The 25,308-nt window shown below is 36.9% G+C and overlaps 3 protein-coding genes across 3 annotated transcripts; 1 reads left to right on the top strand and 2 right to left on the bottom strand.

The window, feature by feature from the left end:
• Nucleotides 1-3,075: 3,075 nt before the first annotated feature.
• On the bottom strand, nucleotides 3,076-14,077 carry LOC112517885 (probable serine/threonine protein kinase IRE). The gene is made up of 17 exons (XM_025125258.1): nucleotides 13,550-14,077; nucleotides 13,235-13,308; nucleotides 12,929-13,105; nucleotides 11,498-12,817; nucleotides 10,236-10,408; nucleotides 9,614-9,863; nucleotides 8,990-9,082; nucleotides 8,768-8,908; nucleotides 8,567-8,659; nucleotides 7,950-8,157; nucleotides 7,757-7,842; nucleotides 4,563-4,651; nucleotides 4,244-4,295; nucleotides 4,119-4,175; nucleotides 3,853-4,023; nucleotides 3,566-3,646; nucleotides 3,076-3,165 (listed from the first exon to the last, which is right to left on the bottom strand). Exons 1-17 carry the CDS (start codon nucleotides 13,971-13,973, stop codon nucleotides 3,076-3,078), a joined length of 3,579 nt encoding a protein of 1,192 aa, XP_024981026.1. The 5' UTR covers nucleotides 13,974-14,077.
• A 1,180-nt stretch (nucleotides 14,078-15,257) lies between these two features.
• Nucleotides 15,258-18,622, top strand: LOC112518526 (protein LOW PSII ACCUMULATION 2, chloroplastic). Its single transcript, XM_025126252.1, has 2 exons — nucleotides 15,258-15,720; nucleotides 18,333-18,622. The coding sequence occupies exons 1-2, from the start codon at nucleotides 15,258-15,260 to the stop codon at nucleotides 18,476-18,478; spliced, it is 609 nt and encodes a 202-aa protein (XP_024982020.1). The 3' UTR covers nucleotides 18,479-18,622.
• Nucleotides 18,623-21,519: 2,897 nt separating this feature from the next.
• Nucleotides 21,520-22,835, bottom strand: LOC112517823 (protein EXORDIUM-like 3). Its single transcript, XM_025125197.1, has 2 exons — nucleotides 22,832-22,835; nucleotides 21,520-22,754 (listed from the first exon to the last, which is right to left on the bottom strand). Exons 1-2 carry the CDS (start codon nucleotides 22,833-22,835, stop codon nucleotides 21,667-21,669), a joined length of 1,092 nt encoding a protein of 363 aa, XP_024980965.1. The 3' UTR covers nucleotides 21,520-21,666.
• Between the last annotated feature and the right edge of the window lie 2,473 nt (nucleotides 22,836-25,308).

The raw sequence follows: 25,308 nt of genomic DNA, 5'->3' as shown, positions 1-25,308 counted from the left end.
ATTACTGATTAGGAGTTGCACAGCTTCTTCCAACATACAGCTCATAAATAACTCCTTTTTATTAACTTTTTCTTTTTCATTTTCATTTTTATCTAACTTTATATCAAATCATTTATTTTTATCAAAAAAGAAATTACCAATTTACAAAATTCCAATATAAATATAATAAAAAATGGAACTGAAATTGATTAATCAGAATCTCATTTGGTTTAGATGAACATTCAAATTTGGACTTTTTTTTTTTTAATCTAAATTTTCCAATGATGGATACACATATACATAAAATAAATGTATATTAATTTTCCAATTAATTTTGTATAATAAAATTTCTCAATATCTTCCATCACCGTCAGGACGGACCTCGAATTTTTTTTAAAAGGTGGCATCATTTGACAATAAGAAAAAAAATATATGATTTTTTTTTTCAAACGGTGACACCGTTTGACTAAGAAAATGACGCTAACATGATTCAGATTTGGATGTGGGGTGGAATAAAAGCCTTGCAAACCAACTCTACCAAATAAAACTTGTTCTCATTATAGTTTCAAAATACATAAGGTGACACACAACAAATTAATACGGTTGCACCGTTCACGAAACCTAAATTTTTTACCCTTCGGCGGAGAAACGATACGGTGGCACGTGCCACCTATCTATGGCACCTAACTAGGTCCGCCCATGACTCAACCCATTACAGTTACGAGAGATAAACAACAACCAACGCCTCCTTCCCTACCCCGTCTCCGGCGAAATGTACACCTAGCAAACCCCCACCAACGAAACACACATCTCGTTCTGTCATCCAGATATGTCCGTCATTTCAAATCTCTCGATCCATATCTGGTTCATTTTTGTGTAGTTATAAGGTTCTCAATCAATGGTTTTCATATGGTTTTAGTTATAAGGTTCGAATTCAAAAATGAGTTTTGTCACTGATTTTCACTATGGGTTGTCTATGGATGTAGATTGAAACCAACACAAGTGTTTGGAACTGTATGTTTATGGGAAATGCTTATATTATGTGTTTTGTATGTGCATTGGGGGGAGGGGGGAGGGCAAGGGGAGTTATGGTGTGGGGTTTCACCGGAGAAGAAAATGGTGCCGAAGAACATGGGTGGCCGGTGTTGGATCAGTCGACGGTAGGGGTGCTCAAAACCCTGATCAACCCAACCCAACCCGACGTGAAATAACTCAACCCGAAACAATCCGATTTCTAATCAAGTTGTAAAAATTTCAAACCATATGTATTGGGTTAATATTCGTTACTACTATTTGAACCCAACCCAATGAACCCGATATCCTTTCATTTCTTGAATTTAATATGATTGTTGAACTTCCATTACTATATACATTAGACAATTACACTATCACGCATGTTCTTCATATACACGCATTTTCAATCTATTCACATCTCTACATAACTCATTCGTATATATGTTTAGTAATTGTCAACATATATATGTAAATTGAGAAAATTACTGAATGTGATACATGTAAAAAATATGAATAAGTTATATCAAATGGTTGATGATGAAAAAGAAATTATGAGTAGAGAAATAACATATTCAAAGTCAGAAAAATATTTTAATATATCAACCCGATTAACCGACTAACCCGACCAACCCGTACGGTTTTGGGTTGGGCTGCACTTTGATTTGGATTGGGTTGGGTTAGGATTTTTCAAACCGCAAACATCAAGTTGGATTGTTTAAATGTCTTCAATCCGATCAACACAATTCATGAGCACTTCTACTCGACGGAAGGCCAAGAGGGCCTGCTTCACCAGGAAAATAAGGATATCATATATGTATATATAGAATAAGGATTGGAAAGAATAAAATGATTTAGGTTTTTTTACTTTAAAACCTATTGAACAGTTATATATAGTTTTTTTTTTGTTAAAAGAATATAAGGTTACTAATTTTTAAAAAATTCAATAGTTTATTTATTAGTAAAATTGTTTTAAAACTTAATCATAAAATAAAATATGGAATGTAGAAGTGTGGGGTCGTGAATTTATCGCTCAAGATACAACGTTCCGGAACACGGCCGGGCCAGAGGGAGCGCAAGCGGTGGCACTCCTCTCCGCCTCCGACCAATCAGCCTTCTGTCACTGCAGTTTCGAGGGCCACCAAAACACACTCGTTTTGCATTTTATAATAAACAATTCTACAAAGAATTCCAGATCTTTGGAACCGTAGATTTTATTTTCGGCGATGCCCTTGCCATCTTCCAAGATTGTGAGATCTTCCTTCGGGAACCACTTCCCGGAGGAGGCTCACTGGTGACGGCCAATGGACGGAAGTACCATAAAGAATCCACCGGATATTCTTTGCAAGGCTGTACTATATCTGATGCTCCCGATCTTAAACCCATAATCAATCGGTACAAAAACGCATTTCTAGGAAGACCATGGTTTTCACGCGGTTTAACCGTTTATATGCTGAATTATCTTGATGACTTGGTGGATCCCACAAGGGTGGCTTGATAATTGGGGTTTTAATAAAACTACTTATTGTGGAGAATACAATAACTACGAACCAGGATCATCTACGAGTAATAAGGTGAAATGGCGTGGTTATCATACCATTACGAACCCAGAGATCGCATACCGTTTTACAGTTGCCAAGTTCATGTCGGGCAACCGTTGGATTCCGGGAACGGGCGTGCTGTTTACACCTGGGTTTGAACATTAATAACAGAATGTATATAGTAATTTCTAGTAGAAGTCCAGTAGATTTTATTGGAGATCTAATATCATGCAGTTAATAGGATTGAAAAACAAAATATGAACATCTATTTACAAGAAAAATATTCATTTTTCTATCACTTCAAACAAAGGGTTTTTCAAACCTGTACTGTGGAAGATTGATGAGTTAAACTACTATCCACAACGAGTTTCGACCATTCATCGTGTTCTTTTCCCTGATGAAGGATCGACGAATGCGTTGTTTTTGTTGAGTGGAAATAGCGGCCAACTGAAGCACATCCAGGTCCAAAACTTCGCTAGCTTCCGTTGCGAAGCCGGAAGACATGAATTGGCCAAAGCAGAGTTACTATGTTTGTGATATATGGTCATGACTCATCTGGTTTTGAACCTTCTATGGATTCTTGAGCACTCTTTATAAGCAAATCATAGTTGATGGAAGCCAACTGAGACAAATTCTGATGATAAAATCAAAATTAAATGTATCATGTTCGTATTATGTGAGAATATGTAGAACCCCAATAAATTACTCTCCAAAAGAGCCCTTTAGTAAGGTTCCAACATATACCGAGCATAAATAGTCAAAGTCTAGCTGATGTGAGATTCTAACACACCACCTCCAGTAGAGGATAAACGGGCATAGATTGCCGGAGAGTGGTAGCTTTGATATCATGTGAGGTTATGCGGAACCTCTATATTACTCTCCAGAAGAGTTCTTTTTGGAGAAAAGTGAGGTTTCACTAGATATTGAGGAGAAACGGTCTGGTCTAGTTTAGTCTAGTCGACATGGGATTCTAACAAGTTTGAAACATACGTTCCCATTTCTGATTAACACGCAGCTGGAGGAGCAAGCCAAACCTTATACGAGAAATTACTGAACGAGTAACTGACATTAGGAGGTGGAGCACCAAAGTCTGCCAAGTTACCACATTCATCGCCCTGGTCAAGTAACAAAACAAGTAGATTAAACCCCTTTATGTTAATTTAGCAGGCTAAATAGCTGTACTAGATATATGAATTTGTGATATAGTGTGTTCTGCATATGAGATCTGATGATCGATAAGTTCTGGTTCAAATTTAAGATGTTTTTAGCAGTTATTCTGTCCTTCAATACGCAGAAAAAATTAACTTCTGTCGGTAAATACCTCTTCATCCACCACGTTGCTGTGTGAGCTATCACCACAAGATGCGCTATCTGCTTCAGACATATCATCAAAATCGCTACCTCCATCAATATGTTCATCTTCTGGATTCCATATATATCGGCTCATAAAATAACTGGTATCAAGTGCTTCAGCAGATGGTATGAATGCTGCCTGCAATATGAAACACTTGAGATAGTTGCTAAATAATTTCAATTACTAACCAAACTATTCTTCATATACTTATACAAATGGAATGATCCAATGACCTTCTGCCTTGCAAGGGTGTCCCAGTTGATATTCGTAAAGAAAGGGTGCCTTTTCACCTGTTAGTAAAGCACAAAAGTTTATTGGTTTCTTTTGCATAAAATGTCACATTTAGAGATGATTTTACCTCTCCAGCCCCTGTTGCACCTAGGCGTTGAAGTGGATTATCAATCAGCAACCTGAGATGAAGCGAAAAATTAGTGTTCTGATTCACTAACTAATTGGGTTTAACCAGAATCCTTATACTTAACATCTCTCTGCATCCTAATTGACTAAAAAATTATCAATTCTTTTCTACTTTCCTTTTGTTGGTCATTTCCATGTTCTTCTAGATATGGAATGTAAAAAAAATAACATGCAGCACAAAACTTTGCAACAGAAAATGAAGATTTCTTGATATCACTTCTGAACAACATTTTATTGAATAAAAACCCCATGAAACTTACTTGTCTATCAGATCATATGCTTCATAGCTCATGTCCTCAGGTATCTCAGGCCAGGGTATTTCTCGATTCATAATGTTGGCAAAAATTTGCTGCAACAAAGTAGAACAACTCATGTTCAGGTACACCCATTGTTGAACAGAAGTAATAAATCATTAGGTTCATAGAAATGTGCTCAAATATTGGGTATTCATCTCCAGTAGCCTGGAACCTCGGAGCATATTCCAATATTTACATGTGTACTCCAAATTATCAGGGCACCTTGCCTATGTATAACAACTTAACAACTATAAACAGAAACAGGACCCATGATAAATATATCGCTCTCAACTAAACCTATAAGTATGATTGTCAGCTCTACAGCCGATTACCTATGATCCTGTTCTTGCAACTTGCAAATAATGCTTTTTCCAGGTGAGTGATGCTTATAGAGGCTTTTTCTCCTTTTGCTCTAATGCTTGTAATCATTTTGCCACTCATATTATGCCCTTGTTCCAAATGTAACTCGTTCATTGATCCAAAGACAACAGCAAAACTGTAGAGGTAATAGAAAGAAGTTGTGGAAGCTTACAGCCTCAAGGTCCTAAGCATATGAGTATTCATTATTCAGTCACACCCTTTGAGGCAATTTATGATTGAAACAAGGAGGAGGGGGGGAGTGAACATGGTAAAGCACTTTAAGCAAATTAATTAATGCCAACTTGATTGATGGCCTTCCTGTTTATTTTTAAATACTTATTATTGCCTAAATTCACCTAAACACAGGTCTTAAAAGTGACTGGGGCATGCAATCAAAGTGTTTCAAAGGCTTGGCTTACTGTTGCACATAGCCTCACAGAAGAGATTGCAATAAGAAACCTAGCCAATTCATATCATGGTAACCTCTCAATGTCGCATCCATAACTAGGGGTGTAAATGATTCAAGTTGAGCTCGAGTATCACTATACTCGACTCGAACTCGAAACCGAATTTCCAAGCTCGAACTCGACTCGAAAACTCACGAGTAGTAAAAATCARAGCTCRACTCGAACTCGATAACTATTTCTCAAGCTCGAACTCGAACTCGAGCTCGAACTAAGCTCGAATCAAGCTCGAACTCGAACTCGAATCAAGCTCGAACCAAACTCACTCATTGAAATTTATAAAACTTAGGGTCTTTCTCTTATAAATTTTAAAACTTAAAAGTGTTCTCTTAGTTTTTATAAAAATAAAGAGATCAACTTCAAACTTCATCATCAAAAAGACAAAGTTAGAAAATTGCATTCATCTTCCTCTCTTTTTATAACATCTTTTCTTTCTTCCTTTACCATCTATCTTCCAATGTGGGACAACTTCACTAACTTTTTTTATAGTTTTTCTTTGTCTTTTTTTAATTGTTTAAATATCTAAAAATATAAGGCATTTATATTATTTATATTTTACATATTTTATCATAAAACCTGATTATATACTTTAAAACTAATTATATATAAAATAATCGAGTATCTCACGAGCTTTCGAGTCAAGTATTGGGTAGCTTGACTCGACTCGTTAGTATGTCGAGTCGAACTCGAGTTCGAGTCGAGCCTATTCGAGTCGAGTGTTGACCGAGCTTTGACCGAGTCGATCTCGAGTAGCTCGCGAGTTGTCTCGTATCGTTTACACCCCTATCCATAACCATTAACCAAACATTATAAACAAAGCCAAAATATAATGAAAAGATGGTTGATCCCTTAGAGGAATTGTGTAAGCATTGGTCCAGCACCACAGCTTGACAATTAAAAAAATTTCCTAGTTCACCCCTGCTGCTGCATGCGAATTCGATGTGACTTCCAAGTCCCCAAACAAGTTGCAATGAAGAGAGGAAAAGCTACAGCAGATTTGAAGTGGGTTCACAGCGACTCCTATAGTCACACCTTCAAGTCTGCGCGACTTCTCAAGTCGCATACGGCAGTGAATCTGGAACGAGAGAGATGTTGCACGACCTACCAGGTCCCTTAAAAGTCGCGTTGGACAGGTGATGAGTTTTTAGAGCATCTTCAACAGGTATGCAATATTTTCTCTTCTACCAAATTTGCAGATTTCTCCTTTCTCCCTCCTATTTTTCTCTACTTTAGATGAGAGCTTAGCATAGCTGTTAGAGCAAACATTTACCAAATCTCTAAAATTTATAAAATAGCATAGCTGTTGTAGATGCTCTTACAGCCAAAATAGGGCTCAAATATTTATAACCCTGTGATAGCATAACTTCCTTTGTTCACACACATCATTAATCTTCCCTCATTGTAAATGCCCAGTTAATCTTGTAGCTACATCGTTATAGTGGATTCTCTCAGCTCGTGGTCGTTCCCGTTCTAGTGTACACTTCTCTCCCTGCTTACTTTTGATGCGCTATATATTGTTTGCCATGTTTAGATGTTTGTAGACTATATGTAAGTTTAGAACTCATCCATATTCCACTTCTTTGTTCAGATCTGGGTTTTGTGACCACTAGTTGCTATTGGGAACTAGATTGATTATTTTGGTTGTGTTTTGAGCTTTGTTATGATTCAAGTGTGATCTGTGCCCATTTTTCATTGCAAACTCCATGCTGAAGTTCTGATTACATCTGGCCACCTAAGAAGCTTAGAAGCCTTCAGAATTATTCCTCGTATTTCTGAGCCTTTGGTATTTTCTCCTTGAATCAATAGAATGTGTGTGTTCAGCATGTCTCATATAGTCTAGTTGCCAACACTCACGGGCCATGGCACAAGAGTTATGTCTCGTGCTTTCAGGTGGTGATAGCTTGTCCCAAGTTTTGTCATTGCAGCATTGCCAGAAGAGAAATCAACACTAAAAGATCAGCATCTTATTCATAATACTGGCATGCTATAGTATCAGAAACTGCAACTTCCACTCTTTGCCCCACCTACTCTAACAAAAATAATGCTAGTAGATATTTAAATACCAGAAATTGCAACAAAAACATAAAATGGAATTGCTTGGGCAGAAACTGGTAGGCAACTCATGTTCATTAGTTAACTTGAAATATCATGTGGCAAATCCAACTAGATGCACAAATAGTGACTTAATGCCCAGCTATGATTAAAGGTATCACTAATGTTTTTATTGCAAATGAAAACCTTGGTTAGGTACTTCTATGGAGAAGATAAGTCCATCGTGGTTTGAAGATAATTGCAACAAAATGTATGCAGATTTTTTCTTCTGAGAGAACATACTTGTGGAGATCCTGCATTAAAAGGTGGAATCCCTACAAGTAGCTCAAAAAGAATAACACCAACAGACCACCAATCAGCTGTTGCACCTACAAGAAGGAAGGTATTGGAAGGCAAGTATGAAAGAGAATGAAAAAGTTGTATAAGTTTTTATTTGTAAATTATGCAGTATCTAATACAAACTTAAATCTCTAACCATGTCCCATGCCAAGAAGTATTTCCGGTGCCAAATAGTCAGGGGTGCCAACAACTGAAAGCTTTTGCCTCTGCTCTCTATTTACTGAAGGTGTGGTCTCTGTCTTGATTTCGTTATCCTGAAAGATAGCAGTCCTGATGGTTGATGACCCTGATAAGTCCTCCGTGCTGTTTATGAGACCAACCTTGGATAGCCCAAAATCTGTTAGCTGTAAAAAAGACGAATTAGAATTGTAAGATGAGAAAACATGTCCATTGATAATCATAACAAGGCAAAGTAGTCCATGATTGATTTAGATGTTCAATAATAGTGCCTGGCAAAATGAAGCATAGAACAAGGTATGATAGTAGCACTATCATCTGATTAAGCTACAAAACATTATATCTTTTCAATATAGCAGAAGGCACACAACTCTTCCCTCCTTCAGGGGGCACCATCCATGAGATGTCTGTAACATGTAGACACATCTGAAAAAATTCACTTCCTTTTTCTTGCTAGTTGAATGTTTAAGGGAAAATTCAGCAATTAATTACTATAAAGGGAATGGAAAAAATTGTTCAAGTCAAAAAAATATTGTGTACTGTCATCACAATCATAAACACAAAGGAAACATTGACCTTGATGTGGCCATCTCGGCTAATTAACAAGTTGTCTGGCTTCAAATCTCTATGAATGACATTCAAAGAATGCAAATACTCCAATGCAAGAACCTGAAGTCATCAGTCAGAATATAAATCAAACACTAATGCATTAGACACTAAAATAGATGCATGCTGGCAAGTGGCAAGAACTAATAAAAGTAAAGGCAAATCACTCACAAGTTCTGCAATATATACACGTGCCATGTCTTCTTCTAAGCAACCTAGATTTTTAAGCAAAGAGAAAAGATCTCCTCCATTTAAATACTCCATCACCAGATATAGATTTTCTCGACATGTGAAGGAGTAGAAAAACCGTACCTGTTCATGTCAAATGGTAAACTAAAGTTAAAAGCACAAGAAAGTTCCACTTGAATGAATTAGCATGTGTGACCTACTCACCACGAAAGGATTGCGAGCTGATATCAGGATATCACGCTCAGCCAAAATGCTTTGAACTGCATTTTTACGAATCATATCAGCCTTCTTTAAAACCTGCAATACTTTTCCAAAATATGTTATTTTAGGTTAAGAATTGAATTTTTAGATGGAAATTAGGAGATAAGTGTGATGCAATCTAGTAAGTAAATAGGAAGAAAACAACGCATCTAACAAGTCTCAACATTAAGATGAATCACGCAATGCCAAAAGCTTATGACTAAGCCAGTTCTACAAACTCTTGCAATGAAATATAGATATAAAGTTATTCAAGTCTATGAAGGCAACGGACAAGACCACATTTACATGTTGAAATGAAGAGTGGGAGGCAAGACTCATATCAGAAGGTAGCAAATAATAATTGGTATCCAGTGGCTCCAAGACTTTGAAGTTAAGTTTTCATGTAAGCCGTGCAATTACTAGATTGCTCTAAACGGTGTCTATTGTTTGACAGGTAATAGAAAGACATTATGTTACCAAGAGGCAAACATTACTGCTGACACAAGCGCTTGGGAAATCTAAAGATCTCTCTTGAAAGAAACGACATTCATGAGGGTTCAATTACTTTTGGGGATATAAAGCCCTTACCTTTATTGCAAATACGTCACCTGTTGCCCTTTTCCTAGCCAAAAAAACTCGTCCAAATGCACCTCTGCTAATTGGTTTTATTATTTCAAAGTCTTCAATAGACGTCCGATCCTTAGAGTACGAACTTGCAGGGCTAGCCCGCAGATTACGAGCCGTGTCCTCTCCTAATGGACTATCTTCATAGACCATGTTACTTGTTGATTCTGTTTTTTCATCCTCTATCATCCCACAAAGAAGTACGTATTTTTCCCTGTCATGGGTGCAGGAAGGAATGCCAGTGTATTTAGAGATAGGCACATATCAACAAGTAAAATAAAACAGCCAAGGTCATCCCAACCATGCCCACAATACAGTACTTCCTACATCCCAAAATTGATGATGCATCTTCCATTTGGGGGTTCAGTTCGGAGAACCTATATTTGAAGATTGATACAGTTTGCAAGGTCTTTTAAAAATGAGTATTAGCTGACATAGTTATTGTTTTCACATGTTTAACAATTTCCAATTAGCTTTAGATCATACTATTTCAAATTTAACCTCTACATTGTCTCACTATTCTTGGAGCAGACGAAATACTGAACTTTGCAGTGCATTGGTAAGTTACGTGCATAGAGAGACTCACTGTAATAGTTTCTCAATACGTCTCCCAAAAGTCTCAACAACAAGAGCATCCACCTTTCTGTCCTGGATAGCATGTTTGAGGTCTTTTAAACGCTCAAGCATGAAATCCAATGCACTGTAGTCATTAGTGTTCATGCGGGCCAGGGATCGAGCAATTTCCAATAGCTTGTGCATCTGTCATTCGATGGGGATGTTTTAGCACCTTGATAAAAAAGAAAAAAAAAATAATAGATGACATTGTTGTAGGACGAGAGAGAAAGAGTAAGAGGATAATTAACATAAACATGGCTAAGAAAAAGAATAAGACTGCAGAACAAGGGCTTAAATGAAAAGAATTTAGTTGTTCCTATATTTTGTCACTCCAGCAGTGAAGAAATATGTATCAGGCAAGACGTTCAAGAGATGGCTCTATTACGTAATAATAAAAACACTTGGTAGAATGAGGCAGGATATAACTCTCAATACAGAAAAACTAGTGTCCACAGCGAAGTCTAAGACCTACAGTATCATTCTACTAAACCACTTGGGTTGTGGCGCACTGGTTAAGACTCATGGGACGTAGTGGAAATCTCATCTTCCTTAGGTTCAAACCCGCATATGGCCAAAGCCCTTGCGGCCATGGAGGTTCACCTTGTTGACTCCAGGCCATTCGTGGTCCGGGGATTAGTCTGTGAGCGTAAGCTGTCCTGGGTACCCACAGTTACCCAAAAAAATCTACTGTTATATCAAATGCGCTTAACGGACCCAAAGTTTCTACAAAGATTGATGCCCACATGGATGACCTCAAGTTGTGCATATTCATGATATTAGAGGGTCATTCAAGAACTTCAGTATCTGAATTTTGGCTTACATAGCAACAAATTTTATGCCTCCAGGCATGTTAGTTGAGATATCGATAAGCCACTCCCCGCTTGTTTACCAGTTTTCAGTTATCTTATGCCTCCATCATCTGGATTATGGCCATCCACCTAAGCCTATTCTTGCATCCTTACAAACAGGTTATCTACACATAAATCTATGAGTTGAACACAAACCATATATAGAACTGATAGAGAAACTAATATATGTATCCGCTTCTAAATTTCCATATAGTTGAATGAACATCTATTTCTTAATAGGCTGTCTAAGCAAATGGGTCAATTCACCTGTTGACAGACTTCAGTTTTCAGAATGCTTTGCTTCATTGTTTAAAGCATGAAGTCGATTTTTAGCCTTACATTCCATAAAATTTGGAATTTGTTAATAATAATGTAATATCACTACCTGCTGCCAGTCTTCATGCTCGGACAGGGATTTCCTTCCACTCAGGAATGTTTCAATCTGAGTCGCTCTTGGTGTCAGTAGAGGTGATCTAGGAGTCAAGCATCCAGCCGATAAGGCTTTTGGACCTACAACAGGTATCGAAGTCCCACGTGTGCTGCAAGTAATGTCAGGCAAAGTGTGGAAGTCTTCTGCAACAAAAGCAGTGTCAGCCTCATGGACACATTCTAGTAGGTCTCCGGAGCATTCACGTGACAGCCGGTGGTTCTTAGGTGATAACTTGTCCAAGTCATCAGGTATATCTGTCGGAGATATTCCAACACCTTCTTGACTTCCAACTGTCATGCCTGCACTTTTAGGTGTCCATGAATCAATGATCCTTTCAAGAGTTTCTGCAACTCTGTCAAGTCTTTCATTGACACTCAGACCTTTTAAATCACATCTATCAGCAATAGTGCATATTCTAGAGTGCTGTTCGACATGTACAGTGGGTATTTCAACTTCACAGATACGGCATATTAATGAACTCTCATAAGTCAATTGATGTTGCCCTCCTGAAACTCCAAATGTAACTCTCCTTACTTTTGAAGTTGTCTCTAAATTCTCAGGAGACAACGGGGTATCCAGATTATAGATATGATTGTCTTTAACTTCCAAATGATCGGATAAATCCTTTGATGGAATGTCAACAGCATTATGGTCTACGTGACTCCTTTCTGCTGGAGATGGAAGCTTCTTCCAAGATGACATCCTTTTACCAGTGGATGAAGTAACACCTTCTGCAGTTTCAACCTCCACATCTAAATTTATGTTTTCTTGATCTTGTTCCTCATCCCCTTCATGTGGCTTGTCAGCTTGTGCCTCAGTAACTTCTGTTTTTCCTTTCGATCTATTGAAGTTTTGGTATGTAGGCTCTGTAACAGTTTCTGTATATGCACCAATATCGCTAAGCTGATGAAGACCCAAAATATGGTGGCTTTCTTCATACCCACATTCCTTGTGGAACTGCACAAGTCGAGTGCATCGAGTGAGTATGAATAAGAGACGGGTATGGACTTGTTTGAGAATACCCATAGGTAACTCCTGGCGACGATCATCCAGAGTCTGAACAATGCTTTCGCACTTCAACCAGAATTCATTGGATGTCATTTTTGCACACTTCCTGGCTAAAATTAACAAGTCTTCCAACATATCTTTCCATTCTGATTGAGATTCTGAAGTTTCTTCAAGTATCCCCACCAAATCTCCAGCAAAGACACCCAGGTCAGAATTGACTTCTTCCTTCAACTTTTCAAACTTTCCTCTGAGCATTACCATGATCTCCTGAAGTTGATACATGTTGAAAGTTTGCATAACAGAATTGCATTATAAGGATGCCAGAAAAGATAATGAACTTGAAAGAACATGGGAATAATTATTCAAATGAGCAGCTACCTCCACGTGCCCATATGCACGAGGCTTCCAAAATGGCAGAGGCCGCACTCCTTTAGAATCGAGTTCATGAGAGAAGCTCTTTATATTAGGAACTTTCTTTTTACGACCACTTGTGACACGCAGTATGGCTTGGAACCTTGGAGATTGTATTTCCTTGGCGAAGGCCTCATTATTGCCCTAGAATCAGCACAATAAAATCAGTAAGAACCACTTATTCCTGTAACTAAGTATAAATCTAGGAAAATAAACATATTATAGAGATAAACCAAACCAAAACAAACTTAAATTAAGAACTATAAACCATACACTTACCTCCACTCCAGCACCAGATGATAGTTGTACTTGCAAGGAGTTAGAATGGCCCCAGGATACCTTCTTGCCTGCACAAAAAAAGCATTCATAATGATCAAGAGTTGCATCTAATACAGGAGTTGAATAATTACTTTTAAGCCCAAACAAAATCTGATAAAAGTTGTCATGGATATACGCGTTACAAGCATTACATTATTCTTTTTCTGAGTAAGATGCTACTATTGTGTGTAATCCCAACTCCTAGATGAACAATACATTCCGTAGCATATAAAGTCATACATATCTTATCTAGGAAGAGTAATATGTGACCTGGATCGGATTTTGGCTCTTCCGATGTGTGCACTTTGCCCAAGGGAAAATTTGCGATCTTATCTGTATCACAGGCATCCAATTTCGAGGCTGTACCAGCAGTAGAATCAACCCTATGATGCGAAGAAGAGGAGCGACTGCGAATTGGATTTAGGCCAAGAGAAGCAGCATCGAGTAAATCAGGTTCGTCCGTTTGACGATCATAATCTTCCTTACCTTTTCTATCATCGTCGAATCCGTCTCCATTCTTGTTTGGCCTCATTTCAGCCATGGTGCGGATCCGACGAATCGGAATTGGAGGAATTTTCCTCAATTTGGCGAGTGAACGTGATCTTTGATGATTACGATGAAACGTTCGATTACCATCATCAAAGGAATTATTCGATGTTTGTTCGGATTCTGATGAAGGTTGTGGGAGTGACATTAAATGGAGAGAATCCTGTTCTTTACTGCTTTATGTGAGTGTGATCTTTAGTATCAAGTATTTGAAGAAGATGATGATTTCTAGGTTTTATCGATGTAGATCTTGGATCAAATTTGGTTTCATTTTGGGAAGGTTTCAGAACACAGAAGGGGAGAGATTTTCGCGGGAAGCGGAGATCATAAAACAGAGGTTTATTCAAATCCTGAGTTCGATTAAGGGAATTTTATCGTCTCTTTGGGATTACTTATGTAAATTTTTCAAAAAAAAAAAACATTTATCAAGTTATTATAAATCCGAAGAATATAACTTCTTCAAAACTCTTTATTATCGGTTTGACATCGATATAAATTATTTAAGAAAACACTCAAAAGTGTTTGTTATCGGTGTTGCATCGAAATAAATTATTTTTATAAGCAATCTCAAACACCCTTTTAATAATATATTGTTTTTTATGTTAAACATCTAATTTAATTATTTTTTGTTTGTAAAACATAACTAGTTGCGTAACCGTGCAATGCGACGGGAGTTGTGAATTTTAACGATTTTGAAATTTCACTGGTTTTATTAGAGAATATTTAACGATGATATAAGTTATATTTGGTATTTACATATTAATATAATTTGAGTAAATAAGGGTTATGATTCCAATTACAGTTTATCGATGAAAAAATTTGTATGACAGTTTAAAATCTAACATATTTAAACGACTTCACAAATATGTTTGATTTACATAAAGAGCAAAGAATCAAGATATCAAGAGCAAGACCGAGAGTTTTAGAGCAATTGAAAGGTAGATGAATGAGAAAACTTTTAATAACTCATGGTAAATATTAATTAGTTTGAATATCATCTTGGGGATGAGGATAAGACATAGAGGTATGACAGGGTGAAGATATGAATGAAATGTGTCAAAAGTATCTTGGAAACATGAAAAGAAAAAGTAATAATATGCATTGGTAACTTGTATTATATGTTATTTTAATTGTAGATTAAGATATTTTAAGACTGAATGCATAAAATAGTAGTACTTAATGCATTATAAGTTGTTTTTAAGACTTTTAAGACCTTGTCCATAAATGTATAGTACTTTGTACATTAAAAATTATTTTAAAGGCTTTTGTCAAATCTGATTTATAAAGTAATATAGATAAAGAAATTATTTCTTCCTAAATTATTAAAATCTTTATTTCTCTGTTCACATGCTCTAAACTTTTATTTAATTATTAATTTGTAGTTAATTAAATTAAATTGAATATGATGAGTACAAAAAACAGAAATATACAAATGGCAAAAAAAGAGAGGCTTAACGAACAAAACCAGGATATGGCGCTAATTTTCCCCTCATCTTCAACCTTCGTCGTTTCCAACAACAAACCCTGTTTACATCTCCATCAAAAGCATCATTATCCTCACCATCTCACCGCCATTAAAGCACAGAACGACTCATCGTCAACAGAACCTACTCAATCAACCGACAACACATCATCGCCCATAGGGTTTGGCTCCTCATCTTCCGATTCTTCATCGTCTCCATTGAGTAATACTACAAGGAAGAAACAGAAAGGGAAGAAAGAGAGAGCTTCCATTATACGACGAGCTCCGGTTGAAACCCCTAAATTCGTTTCTCAACCACAAAGAGGGGGAGAGGAAGCGAATCAACAAGGCAGTAATGAGCGTGCTTTTCTTCTTACTTGGCTAGGGCTCGGTTCGCTTATTATTGTTGAAGGGATTGCTCTTGCTGCTTCAGGTATATTAAAACTTAGGAGAGTTCCGTGTCTTATCTTAGGAAATTCAATTTTTTGCTTGTTCTCGATTAATGGCATGTTTCAATTCCAATTATTTGGCTTGTAACCGGATAAAGTTTGAGCCAAGTTCAGCTTCAATTCTAATTCCTGACCCGAATTATTGCTCGAAAAACTACCGCACCACCTTAGTGCTACTAGGGTTTTTTAAGTAAATGTTTCCTCCTGAATCTTAACATGGCAAACTTTTTTAACGTGGGAAAGAAACACCAGGGGACACAATATGTGTTTGTAAACGCAAAATGAGGCTGAAAAGAGAACCAGAGGGGAGAAAGCAAATCATACTAATGTCTTATGTTCTAGCAAGGTATTGCCTTTTGCAGCCCATTATTACTTGCACTTCCCAACTTGTACGACTAAGAGGTTCATCATGTATGATTGCATACTGTACAAGTTATTCCATAAGCATTCACATGCTTATACAAGAACTTGTTCACAGACAGACAATGATTCCTGCTTACAGTTACAGAAAGCTGTAAAATCTATGTAACATGGGCCACTATGAAACCTGCAAGACAGGAAAACTGTAAATGGAACAACGTGGCTATGTTTTTTCTTCATGACCACACTCCCAAACACCAGACATTCACACGAAGCCTGCAATATACAGTTGAGAACCATAACTTCAAGTCTGTTGCCTTGGAGTGTACGTACCTATGTATCCAAGTTGATACAAACCAAAATGTTTCCCGTTAGCAACTCAAGTAGTACTAATGAAAACCATTATTAGAAATTTTTTCTCCAACCATATGTTGAGAAGGAGATCTTGGATTCTTGATTATACCTAACAAATACTGAAATGTCTTTTGGCTTCTATGGTAACAGTGACATCTATTCAGTGCAGTGAAACTAAATAGCCCAAGGATCTTTTGGAAAAATATTTGTTAAACAAACCATATTTACTACTTGGGTAACACTCTCAATCTAAAAGCGATCATATCCAAGATTTTAAACCAGGTTTTAGGGTCAAAAGCAACAATATGAAGGAAATGAAGAGTAAAGAATACAAAAAGGATAGCAACATAATTCTACTGTATTTTCTGTTTCTAATATTTATTTTATGCTTTGTTGTAAGTTGTAAATATAGAGTTTCCTACATCAATTTAAAGTTGAATGTGTAGTCATTTGAATGTCAAAAGTCATAGGCAAACTCTAGTTTCCTACATCAATTAGAGTACGGTTTTTTATGTGTCGGATTGTCTAAACAGAGAACAAAGTATTTTAGGCTCCTTCCAACTTGAACTTTAGCATGATGATGTCAAGGGCCTCATCTAAAATTATAAATTAATCAAGAACACATCCTGTGACTCTCTAGATAACATGCAAATGATGCCACTATGAAGGATCTTTCAGTTTTTTGAAGTATTATTCATAACTAGAAACCTCTGCATAATTTTGACATCATGGGTTCATGTAACTTTACTGCACAGTTGCATCATATCCCTACATTTGCCTCTTCTGTGCAAGCTCCTGTCATTACAAGTTACAACCTGTGAAGATAGTACTGAACAGCTCTTTACAGATCTTTGATAATCTGGCATTTCTAGTGCATGAAAATAATTCACTTAATCAAAGATGCGGACAACTTTTGGCGCCATCTAGGTTCCGGGCCAAGTCGCCCTTACACCACTAAGCCCCCTCACATTTATTACCACATGTGGTAAAGGTGTTATTGATGTGATACTATAATCCATCAAGACCATCACATGTAATACTAAATCATAGATGTAGACGACCTTTGGCACGACCTAAGTCACAGGGCATGACATCCGCACACCACCAGGTCCCCTCATGTGTATTATCACATGTGATAAAAGTGTTTTTGCATTCTCGTAAAATGGAGGTGTTCTTGTTTGAACCTCCACAAGCTCAAGTGACGGTTTTATAGTGCCACAGATTATTGGCATGGCAGAAAATCATTAAGGGCGCATGGAAAAGAGCCAAACCAATGACATTACGGTTTGGATGAAGCCTAGTTGGCTGCTTCTTCACCATAAAGTCTTCTGATTTTTCAAACAATTCAAGGCAATCACATGTTATGCTGACAAACTTTGACTTTGACAATTGATGTGCCAAGAGGATTTTTATAAATTTAAGTTCGGTAAAAAAATGTACTGGGAACAAGAACTTATGAAAGGATGAGGCTAGAAATGTTGCACTTAATAATAAATTGCCAATAGCTCGCCTTTATAAAGCAATATATGACATGCTTTACGGTTATGTCAAAGGGTGCATATGAGGAGACAAACTGAAAGACATCTACATACACAAACTGTGCTATGTAGTAAATGCATCCGCGTACTGAAGCTACCACAAACTGACTGTAACCTGTGACTTAAAAACACCAGAGCTTTTTTGTGTTAATGCCAGTATATTTATGAAGACAACTTTTATTCAACAACATTGTTTTCACAAGCCAGATGTCTACGAGTAAAATTGCAAATGCCATTTGCCATTACCTGCTTAAGCCTGAACCTAGTGCTTAGTTTGCTGGAGCCAATAGCATGACTTTATATTGATTGTGGTATGTGACTTATTTCATTCTTTGTTCGCACAGGTTTCCTTCCACAGGAATGGGATAATTTCTTTGTGAAATATCTATATCCATCATTTACCCCAACTGTATTCTTGTTTGTCGCGGGAACAGTTGTCTACGGAGTGTCCAAGTACCTGGAAAACGAGAACCCCAACAGCTCAAGTTGATCTCATATGTAAACTTGTATTTATATCTTTTGGGAGTCATAACTTTGTTCTCCCTGGACTTCTTTGTAATGCGGGTGATTGGATAAATATGTATGATACTGATATTAAATTAGAAACTTATAGAAGTTATTGTTCATGGTCCTATATAATTTAATCTGCCTACAGGTTGTCTTTCTTAATGGCTATTTGAGTCATTTGCAAGTCATATCCAAGGCATGGATTCTGAAAGATTCCTATATTTGAGTCATTTGCAAGTCTTGCAAGGGTGAATGAGTTGGAAGATGTATTGCAATTTATAAATGACATTAATGGATGCAGAGACCTGTGCTTCACTAACCATTTCCAGACTTCGCTAGTCATGCTCATAATGATCAGGTACGTATTCGTAGCTTTCTCAACATAATCGTGTTTATCTTGCATTAAAGAATGGGAAAACAGTTGCATGAAACAATCAGCTCCAGAAAACCCAACTTTTCCATTTACGATGTCTGCTTTCTTCTGGTCTACTCCCTTTAATTGTACTGATTTCCTAAAATCTTGAAACATTGATGGTCTCATGAACCTTAGGATATGGGTCATCACATGGCCTGTTGACCCTTGGTATTGGCTTGCACAGTGAAAATTTTGATCTAATCAAATCAGTTTACATTTGCATGATGTGAATAACTGACTGTTCATCAGAACATCAGTAGGCACATTTATTGCCTTCTCAACCACAAACATATACAACTATATGTATCCATGGAGCTAGTTTGCACAATACTTGGATTCTTCTTGCCCATGTATCCATGGAGCTAGTTTGCAAATGATAAACAATTTATCTTTCGGTTGAAAAACCTAGGCTTTGGGGGTCTTGATTTGTGAAAATATGTGGAACCCTATTAGGTTACTCTCCAGAAAAAACCTTGAGGAGAGAAAGGATGTTCCAACATATAGAGCGTAGAAATGGTCCAAGTCTACTCGATGTGAGGCTCTTATAACACGCTCCCTCCAACGGAGGCTAGATAGGAACAGATTGTCCCGGAGCATCAAGAGAGGGCTAGACGAGTACAAATTGCCCATGATCCAAATCCTATAGTGGAGAAATGGTCCAGATTCTAGTCAATGTGGGACTCTGCTCCCTCTAGCATGATCTTTTAGTAGTCGTCTTATCAACTTTTCTGGTGGCTTTTCGTAAACAAATGCATTGTGCCCCCATTAAAAACGACACCGTCATTAGGCCCCTTACCAAACTTCCATAATTGGTGGTGCTAACCCATACCACACTACCAAAATTTAGTGAATCAATTTGCAGAAACTTCGCAAAAATCTTTCTTGGATGACATTTCTGGTTTTGGGATTGAATGATGTGTTTGATGAAAGAAGGTGTCCATGAGTGGGGACTAGGGAGTGGTGAGCCACCTAAGCACATGGACGATTTAGATAAATACATACAAATAGATATACACAAGGGTCCAGAATAGACAGGTCTCGATAGTACTATCATGTCCCTTTTTTTTGTTTTGTTTAAATGGGCAACACCTACTGGACCAACAACTTTTTTCCTTAGCTTAATGAGGGCTGGATTGGGTTGGTGAGTTTAACCAAACAACCGAACTACAACAGGAAAACATTGACCGAAAAGAAAGAACCCTGGCCGTGTTGTCCGTTCTGATGACCAAACGACAATGCTGACCATAGAAGGCGAGCGAAGAAGGTTGAAAGCCGTTGATGCCGAACGGTAGCCTTGAGAGCAAACATCAAACGGTTGACCCTTTGACCTAATGGTATCAAGTAACATTAATGAGTTTTAGGTTACAAGTTTGTAAATGCATTCACATAGAAGAGGTGAGTCAAAAAGGAAAAGGCTTTACATGCCCTGCTTCGACTGCACATAGGACAAATTCGGTTTTACTTTTTATCTTTTCTGGTTCAATTATTTTACCGTTGTCCCCTTAACATTTCCACAACAATTATGTTCAAAGATCAAAATACTGATATATCTAATTTACAAACCTGATATAAGTTTTCATGCGTAAATGAAAGATACAGTGTTGTTTCATATATGAAACGTTCAGAACTGTTTTGTTTGGGAAAAAAGACAGTTTTGAAAGTGTCGTGTATGAAACAACATTGTGTAAACACTCACACGTGAAAACTGTTTTATAAGTTTGTAAAAGAATGAGAGTTTGTGTCATATTAATAAATGTTAGATGAAATTTAGATAACAACCCTAGACGATTAAACAAACAACATGTGATTTATCAGTGTGATAACAACTTCATATCAGCAAGCATAACAAATGTAATAAATAGCCTTGATAAACCTGTGACTACTCCTAGATGAGCAAATCGTACTTTACATTCTCTATAGACTCGTGTGGTAAATACGTGACTTCTCTTCTTCAAACCTATCAACTTCAATAGTACCTTAAGTAATCAGTTCAAATTTAACGATTTTCATTTAACAGTTTTATGTTCTACTATTATTAACCATAAAACTCAAACGTAAGCTTCATTAAGCTACTGTAACATCTTAACTTTCCGACAACGATATCCAAATATAACCGAAACAAATTAGAGCTCATAAAACTTTGTACCTTACAACAGACGACATTAATGATGGCACAATCGAACGCTCCTTATTGATCTTGCAACTAAAGTACGAGAAAAGTACAACAAACAAAGACTTAAACTGTTACAGATTACAGTATTCAATTCTAATATTATACAGTGTAAATAAATCAAGCCCGAAAAAGCCAACATATTTGGTCAAACTTGTCTAATAATATAAATTATTAAATTAATGTAAAATTATTTTATATAAAAAGTATTATTAAAAAAATACATTTATATTATTGATGTATATAATTTTATAACTTGAAAAATCATTGACACACTTTATCTTTATTTTTCAATGATGGGAGGAATATTTAGGTTTTCCATCTAGACAATTGCAAGGGTAATATGGTAACTTCACAAACAGGTCCCCCCACCAATATTATGGCGGGAAACACAAACCGTATGCAAATCTTACCACTACTAAATTTTGTGGAATAATGATTAACAAAGCATAAAACTAATTAACTTCATTAATTATACATTAATGAAAATAATTAACAAACACGTAAATAAAAAAGACTCAAATGAGCAAAAAGTCTAAACAGCCCCACAAAACACCATACACAAACCGAAATATACTCCCTCCGTTCAATCAAGCGCATTGGGGCCAGTACAGTAATTTACCACATTGTTCCATATCCACTGCACCAAGTACTTCCGTCGGATCCCATGCATATTATACGTGGCACCATCTCGATCGTTCAACATCTGTCCTGTGTAGGACCCACCACCACCGGTCCCGTAAATTCCCTCGCATAGATCGGCAATCTCCACCGGGAACGAAGGGTCTTGACCGGCGTACCAAGCGTTTGCCAGTGGATTCGACGCTAGCTCCGCTATCTCATGAGCTATCACACTAATCATCCCATCGATCCCCACCTCGCCGTTCGGTGATTTTAACGGTTTCAGACCGGGGATATAGTTCGGTACGGCGAAAGGGTACGCGCACACACCTGGGCACAATTTTGCAGAATTTCCGACCCAAGCGTACGGCAACGTGTACCCTACAATCGACGGGAATGTAAAATAGTGAAACCCACAAACGTTCTGGCAGAAATCCTGAACGTATACGTCGTCGGCGGTGAGTAACAGGTATAGCCCACCCTTGGGATGGATTGGCAATGGTTTTGTTTTGGCCGTCACGGCGGATTTTATCACAGACTGGATTGATAGACGGGTGAGGGTTTTGCCGTGAGATAGTAACCGGTCGTTTTTCTCTTCACCAAGCCGGACCGACCGAGAGATATTGGAACCGGTTTGGTCGGTGTAGAGTTGGACGGTTTTCCACCAATCAGAAACCGACGGGGGCTGGTGGTCGGCGGCAGAAATGGAGTTGATGAACTCGCGGATGATACGTTTTTGGGCGCTAGGCCAAGTTCCGTACCAGATAATGTGTACGGTGATATTAGCGGTAAGAACTGGTCCCATATGGTATCTCAGTTTAACGAACTCCGACGAGCCTTCGTACTTTTTATTTCCTCCGAATTGGAGCTCCGTGACGTTGTTTTTCTGATGAGGCCATGGGCGCCAAGCGGTGGACAAACGAAGGAAGAGAAAGAGGAGGGTTAATGTGAGGAGCGGTGGTGGCGCCGGTGATCGGCGATTGCCGTCGGACCGGCAGCGCATTTTGGTAATGTGGTTGCTAAAAGTGGCACAGATGAATCGAGACTGATAACCTGTACAATATATATACACATACAAATAGAGAAATAGAACCGCTTATGAGTGTTCGTGATTAAATTGGGTAAATTACACATTACTACCCTTAACTTTATACATAGGAAAATAGTGTCCTTGTTCTTTGCGGAATGATACTTTGACACCCTTATTTTTTGTTCTTCTCTAAAACTCAAATATTATATATTATTAGAGGGGTTTTTTTTAATTAACCTAGATATCCAACCCGCTATGCGAGCTGACCAATCTCAGAGAGACCATCTGTTTTGCTGATAGCTCGGAGTCATCGCATTTGAACATCCGTAGCCACAAGGGGATTTTTATTCCTCTTTAAATTTGAACCTGAGACCTACATATATTTTTGACCTTTAGAGTCAAACTCAAACCAATCAGGTACCACATTTTATGGTTTATTAGAGGTATTTTAAACGCACCTTCAACCTTAGATTTATAACGGAAGCCTTTGTCAGTCGCTTCTTCACCTAAATATGCCTGACACCACTTAGTTGCTCCACCTCTTCGCTTGAATCTCTTATTCCCCACTCTTTCTACTTTGTTGCCAAGGTTAAGGTTTTAAAATTTGATGTGTTATTCTTCTAAGTCTTAGGGGCCGTTTACTCAATTGTTTACCCGGTAAACGTTTTATCAATAGAAATCAACACTATGATTTATTTTGATGCGTAAAATTTCAGTATATCAAAACATATCGAATGCAACAATTTACTTGGTAAGCGTTTATCTGGATAAGAGTCGTCATCCTCACTTATTGAATAAGACTCTTCATCCTTCTCATCGCTCTTACCCAGTAAGATTCTTGAACTTTCTCATGTTCATCCGATGAGGAAATATATCCAGTAAACACTTATCAAGTAAGTGTTTAGTAAATGTCCCCTTAAATAATACTGCAGTAATATATGAAACTATGCATAATTTGATGACTAAATTTGTGCATTTATGAAAAAATCTTTAGAATCTTATCAAATTCTATTAGTTAAATTTTTTAGTTTATGATTATACATAAATGGTCAATTCTATGTTTGAATTTGGAACTTTTTTGTTGCATTTTTTGGTATGGTTTTTAATTACTTCTTCGTTTTTGTTCATCAGTTTTATATTTGGGATCACATTTCAATCATGGGTCCCACTCCCACTCGTGGTAAAGTTTGTTCTATTCGATATTTGACCGAAGTAGAAGACTGGTTTGTTATGCTCACCGTTTTCCCTATCAGTTATACCTTCAACTTTGTGTTAGACTCAAGGTGGAGCTCAGTTACAGTTTTGGTGACTCAACAGGTAAAGAGTCGAGTTTGAGGGCGCTGCCCAACATTTACCTTGTCGTTTACACAGGTAATTTAGGAATTTGTAACTCCATTTTGGAGGATTGGTTTCTCATCTTGATGGTAAGTCGTTTTCTGTTGAGATACTTAGATCAAGGTTGAGCTTCGTGTTTGACCATTATTTCGTTGTGGATGATGGAGGATTGTCTTTTTTCTGGTTAAAACTTTCTCATGACGTTATTTATACAGTTTACTGGTAATCGTGTTATAAAAAATTAATGTAAGATTAAAAAAGGTAAATAAACGAATAATTATATGTTTTTAGGGTGGGTGGAGTACATAATATATTCTTAAAAGCAGCGAAGCGATTTTTTCCCCCTCGTGGGACCTTTGTTTTTCTAAAAAAGAAAATTAAATATAAAAAAGTAAAATGTTATATAAAATATCGATGTTTTTCTTTGAAAAAATAATCTGAATAATTAAAAAGGTGGGACCCATCAAGGTCCATAATCATTGCTGTTCCGTCGTTCTTTCTGAGTCATCTCATCTCCGAATACAAAACAGGCGCCGTCGTATTCTTAATTTTGTTGTTAACATAAACATAAATAAAACACTATTATTTCTTTTCTTTAACAAATATATAAAATACTGATGTAAGATAAGTGTGTTATCGTCTAAATGATATTAAATTATATTAGAAGTGAAATATCTTGTAGTTATTTGTTTATAATTCATCCATATAAAAAAGACTTATGATTAATGAGAATTACATATTTTCTTCTCTCTATTCTATTGTTCTTTTTCAGTTATTCTATAACATGTTATCAGTAAATATATTCAACCAGTTCATCGTTAGATTTTCGGGCTTCCAACTTCATCAATCAGTCATCAACATTTCTACAATCCAAGTAAGCATTTTTGTAGTTATGTACTTCGATACCATTAATATAATTGCGTCAATGATGTTATCCTGAATATTCATAGAACACGAACATATAAATTCAAATTTGTTTAAGGTTATTATGGCAGAAAATTAAAAAATATCATTTAAGGCAATACAACAAAAAATTAGTCCGTTATCTGCAAAGCAGGTGGTAGCCCTGAGATTAGTCGGTTCATATAACAAGTTGAATATCCAAGTTAATAAAAAAAATTAATTATTATTTTTATATCATTGCATTTATATTACTTGTGTTATTTAATTATTCACTGTTCTAATTTATTTATTTTTTAGCTTATTAGTAAATACATTACATTTTTAATGACATGTATTTTA

The sequence above is a fragment of the Cynara cardunculus genome, assembly GCF_001531365.2.
Source record: "Cynara cardunculus var. scolymus isolate 2C chromosome LG 1, CcrdV1, whole genome shotgun sequence".
Taxonomy (NCBI): Eukaryota; Viridiplantae; Streptophyta; class Magnoliopsida; order Asterales; family Asteraceae; genus Cynara; species Cynara cardunculus.
Note: the sequence above shows the minus strand (reverse complement) of the source record. Positions and strands in the feature narration are given on the sequence as shown.

Bases quoted from the DNA above. Each gene is read 5' to 3' on its own strand.
- LOC112517885 (XM_025125258.1), bottom strand. From the start codon at position 13,973: ATGTCACTCCCACAACCTTCATCAGAATCCGAACAAACATCGAATAAT. The intron at 12,818-12,928 runs GTAGCTGCTCAT...TATCAACTTCAG, and splicing joins GTGCATATGGGCACGTGGAG to GAGATCATGGTAATGCTCAG. The intron at 3,166-3,565 runs GTTTGGCTTGCT...TTTTATCATCAG, and splicing joins TCAGTAATTTCTCGTATAAG to AATTTGTCTCAGTTGGCTTC.
- LOC112518526 (XM_025126252.1), top strand. From the start codon at position 15,258: ATGGCAAAAAAAGAGAGGCTTAACGAACAAAACCAGGATATGGCGCTA. The intron at 15,721-18,332 runs GTATATTAAAAC...TTGTTCGCACAG, and splicing joins GATTGCTCTTGCTGCTTCAG to GTTTCCTTCCACAGGAATGG.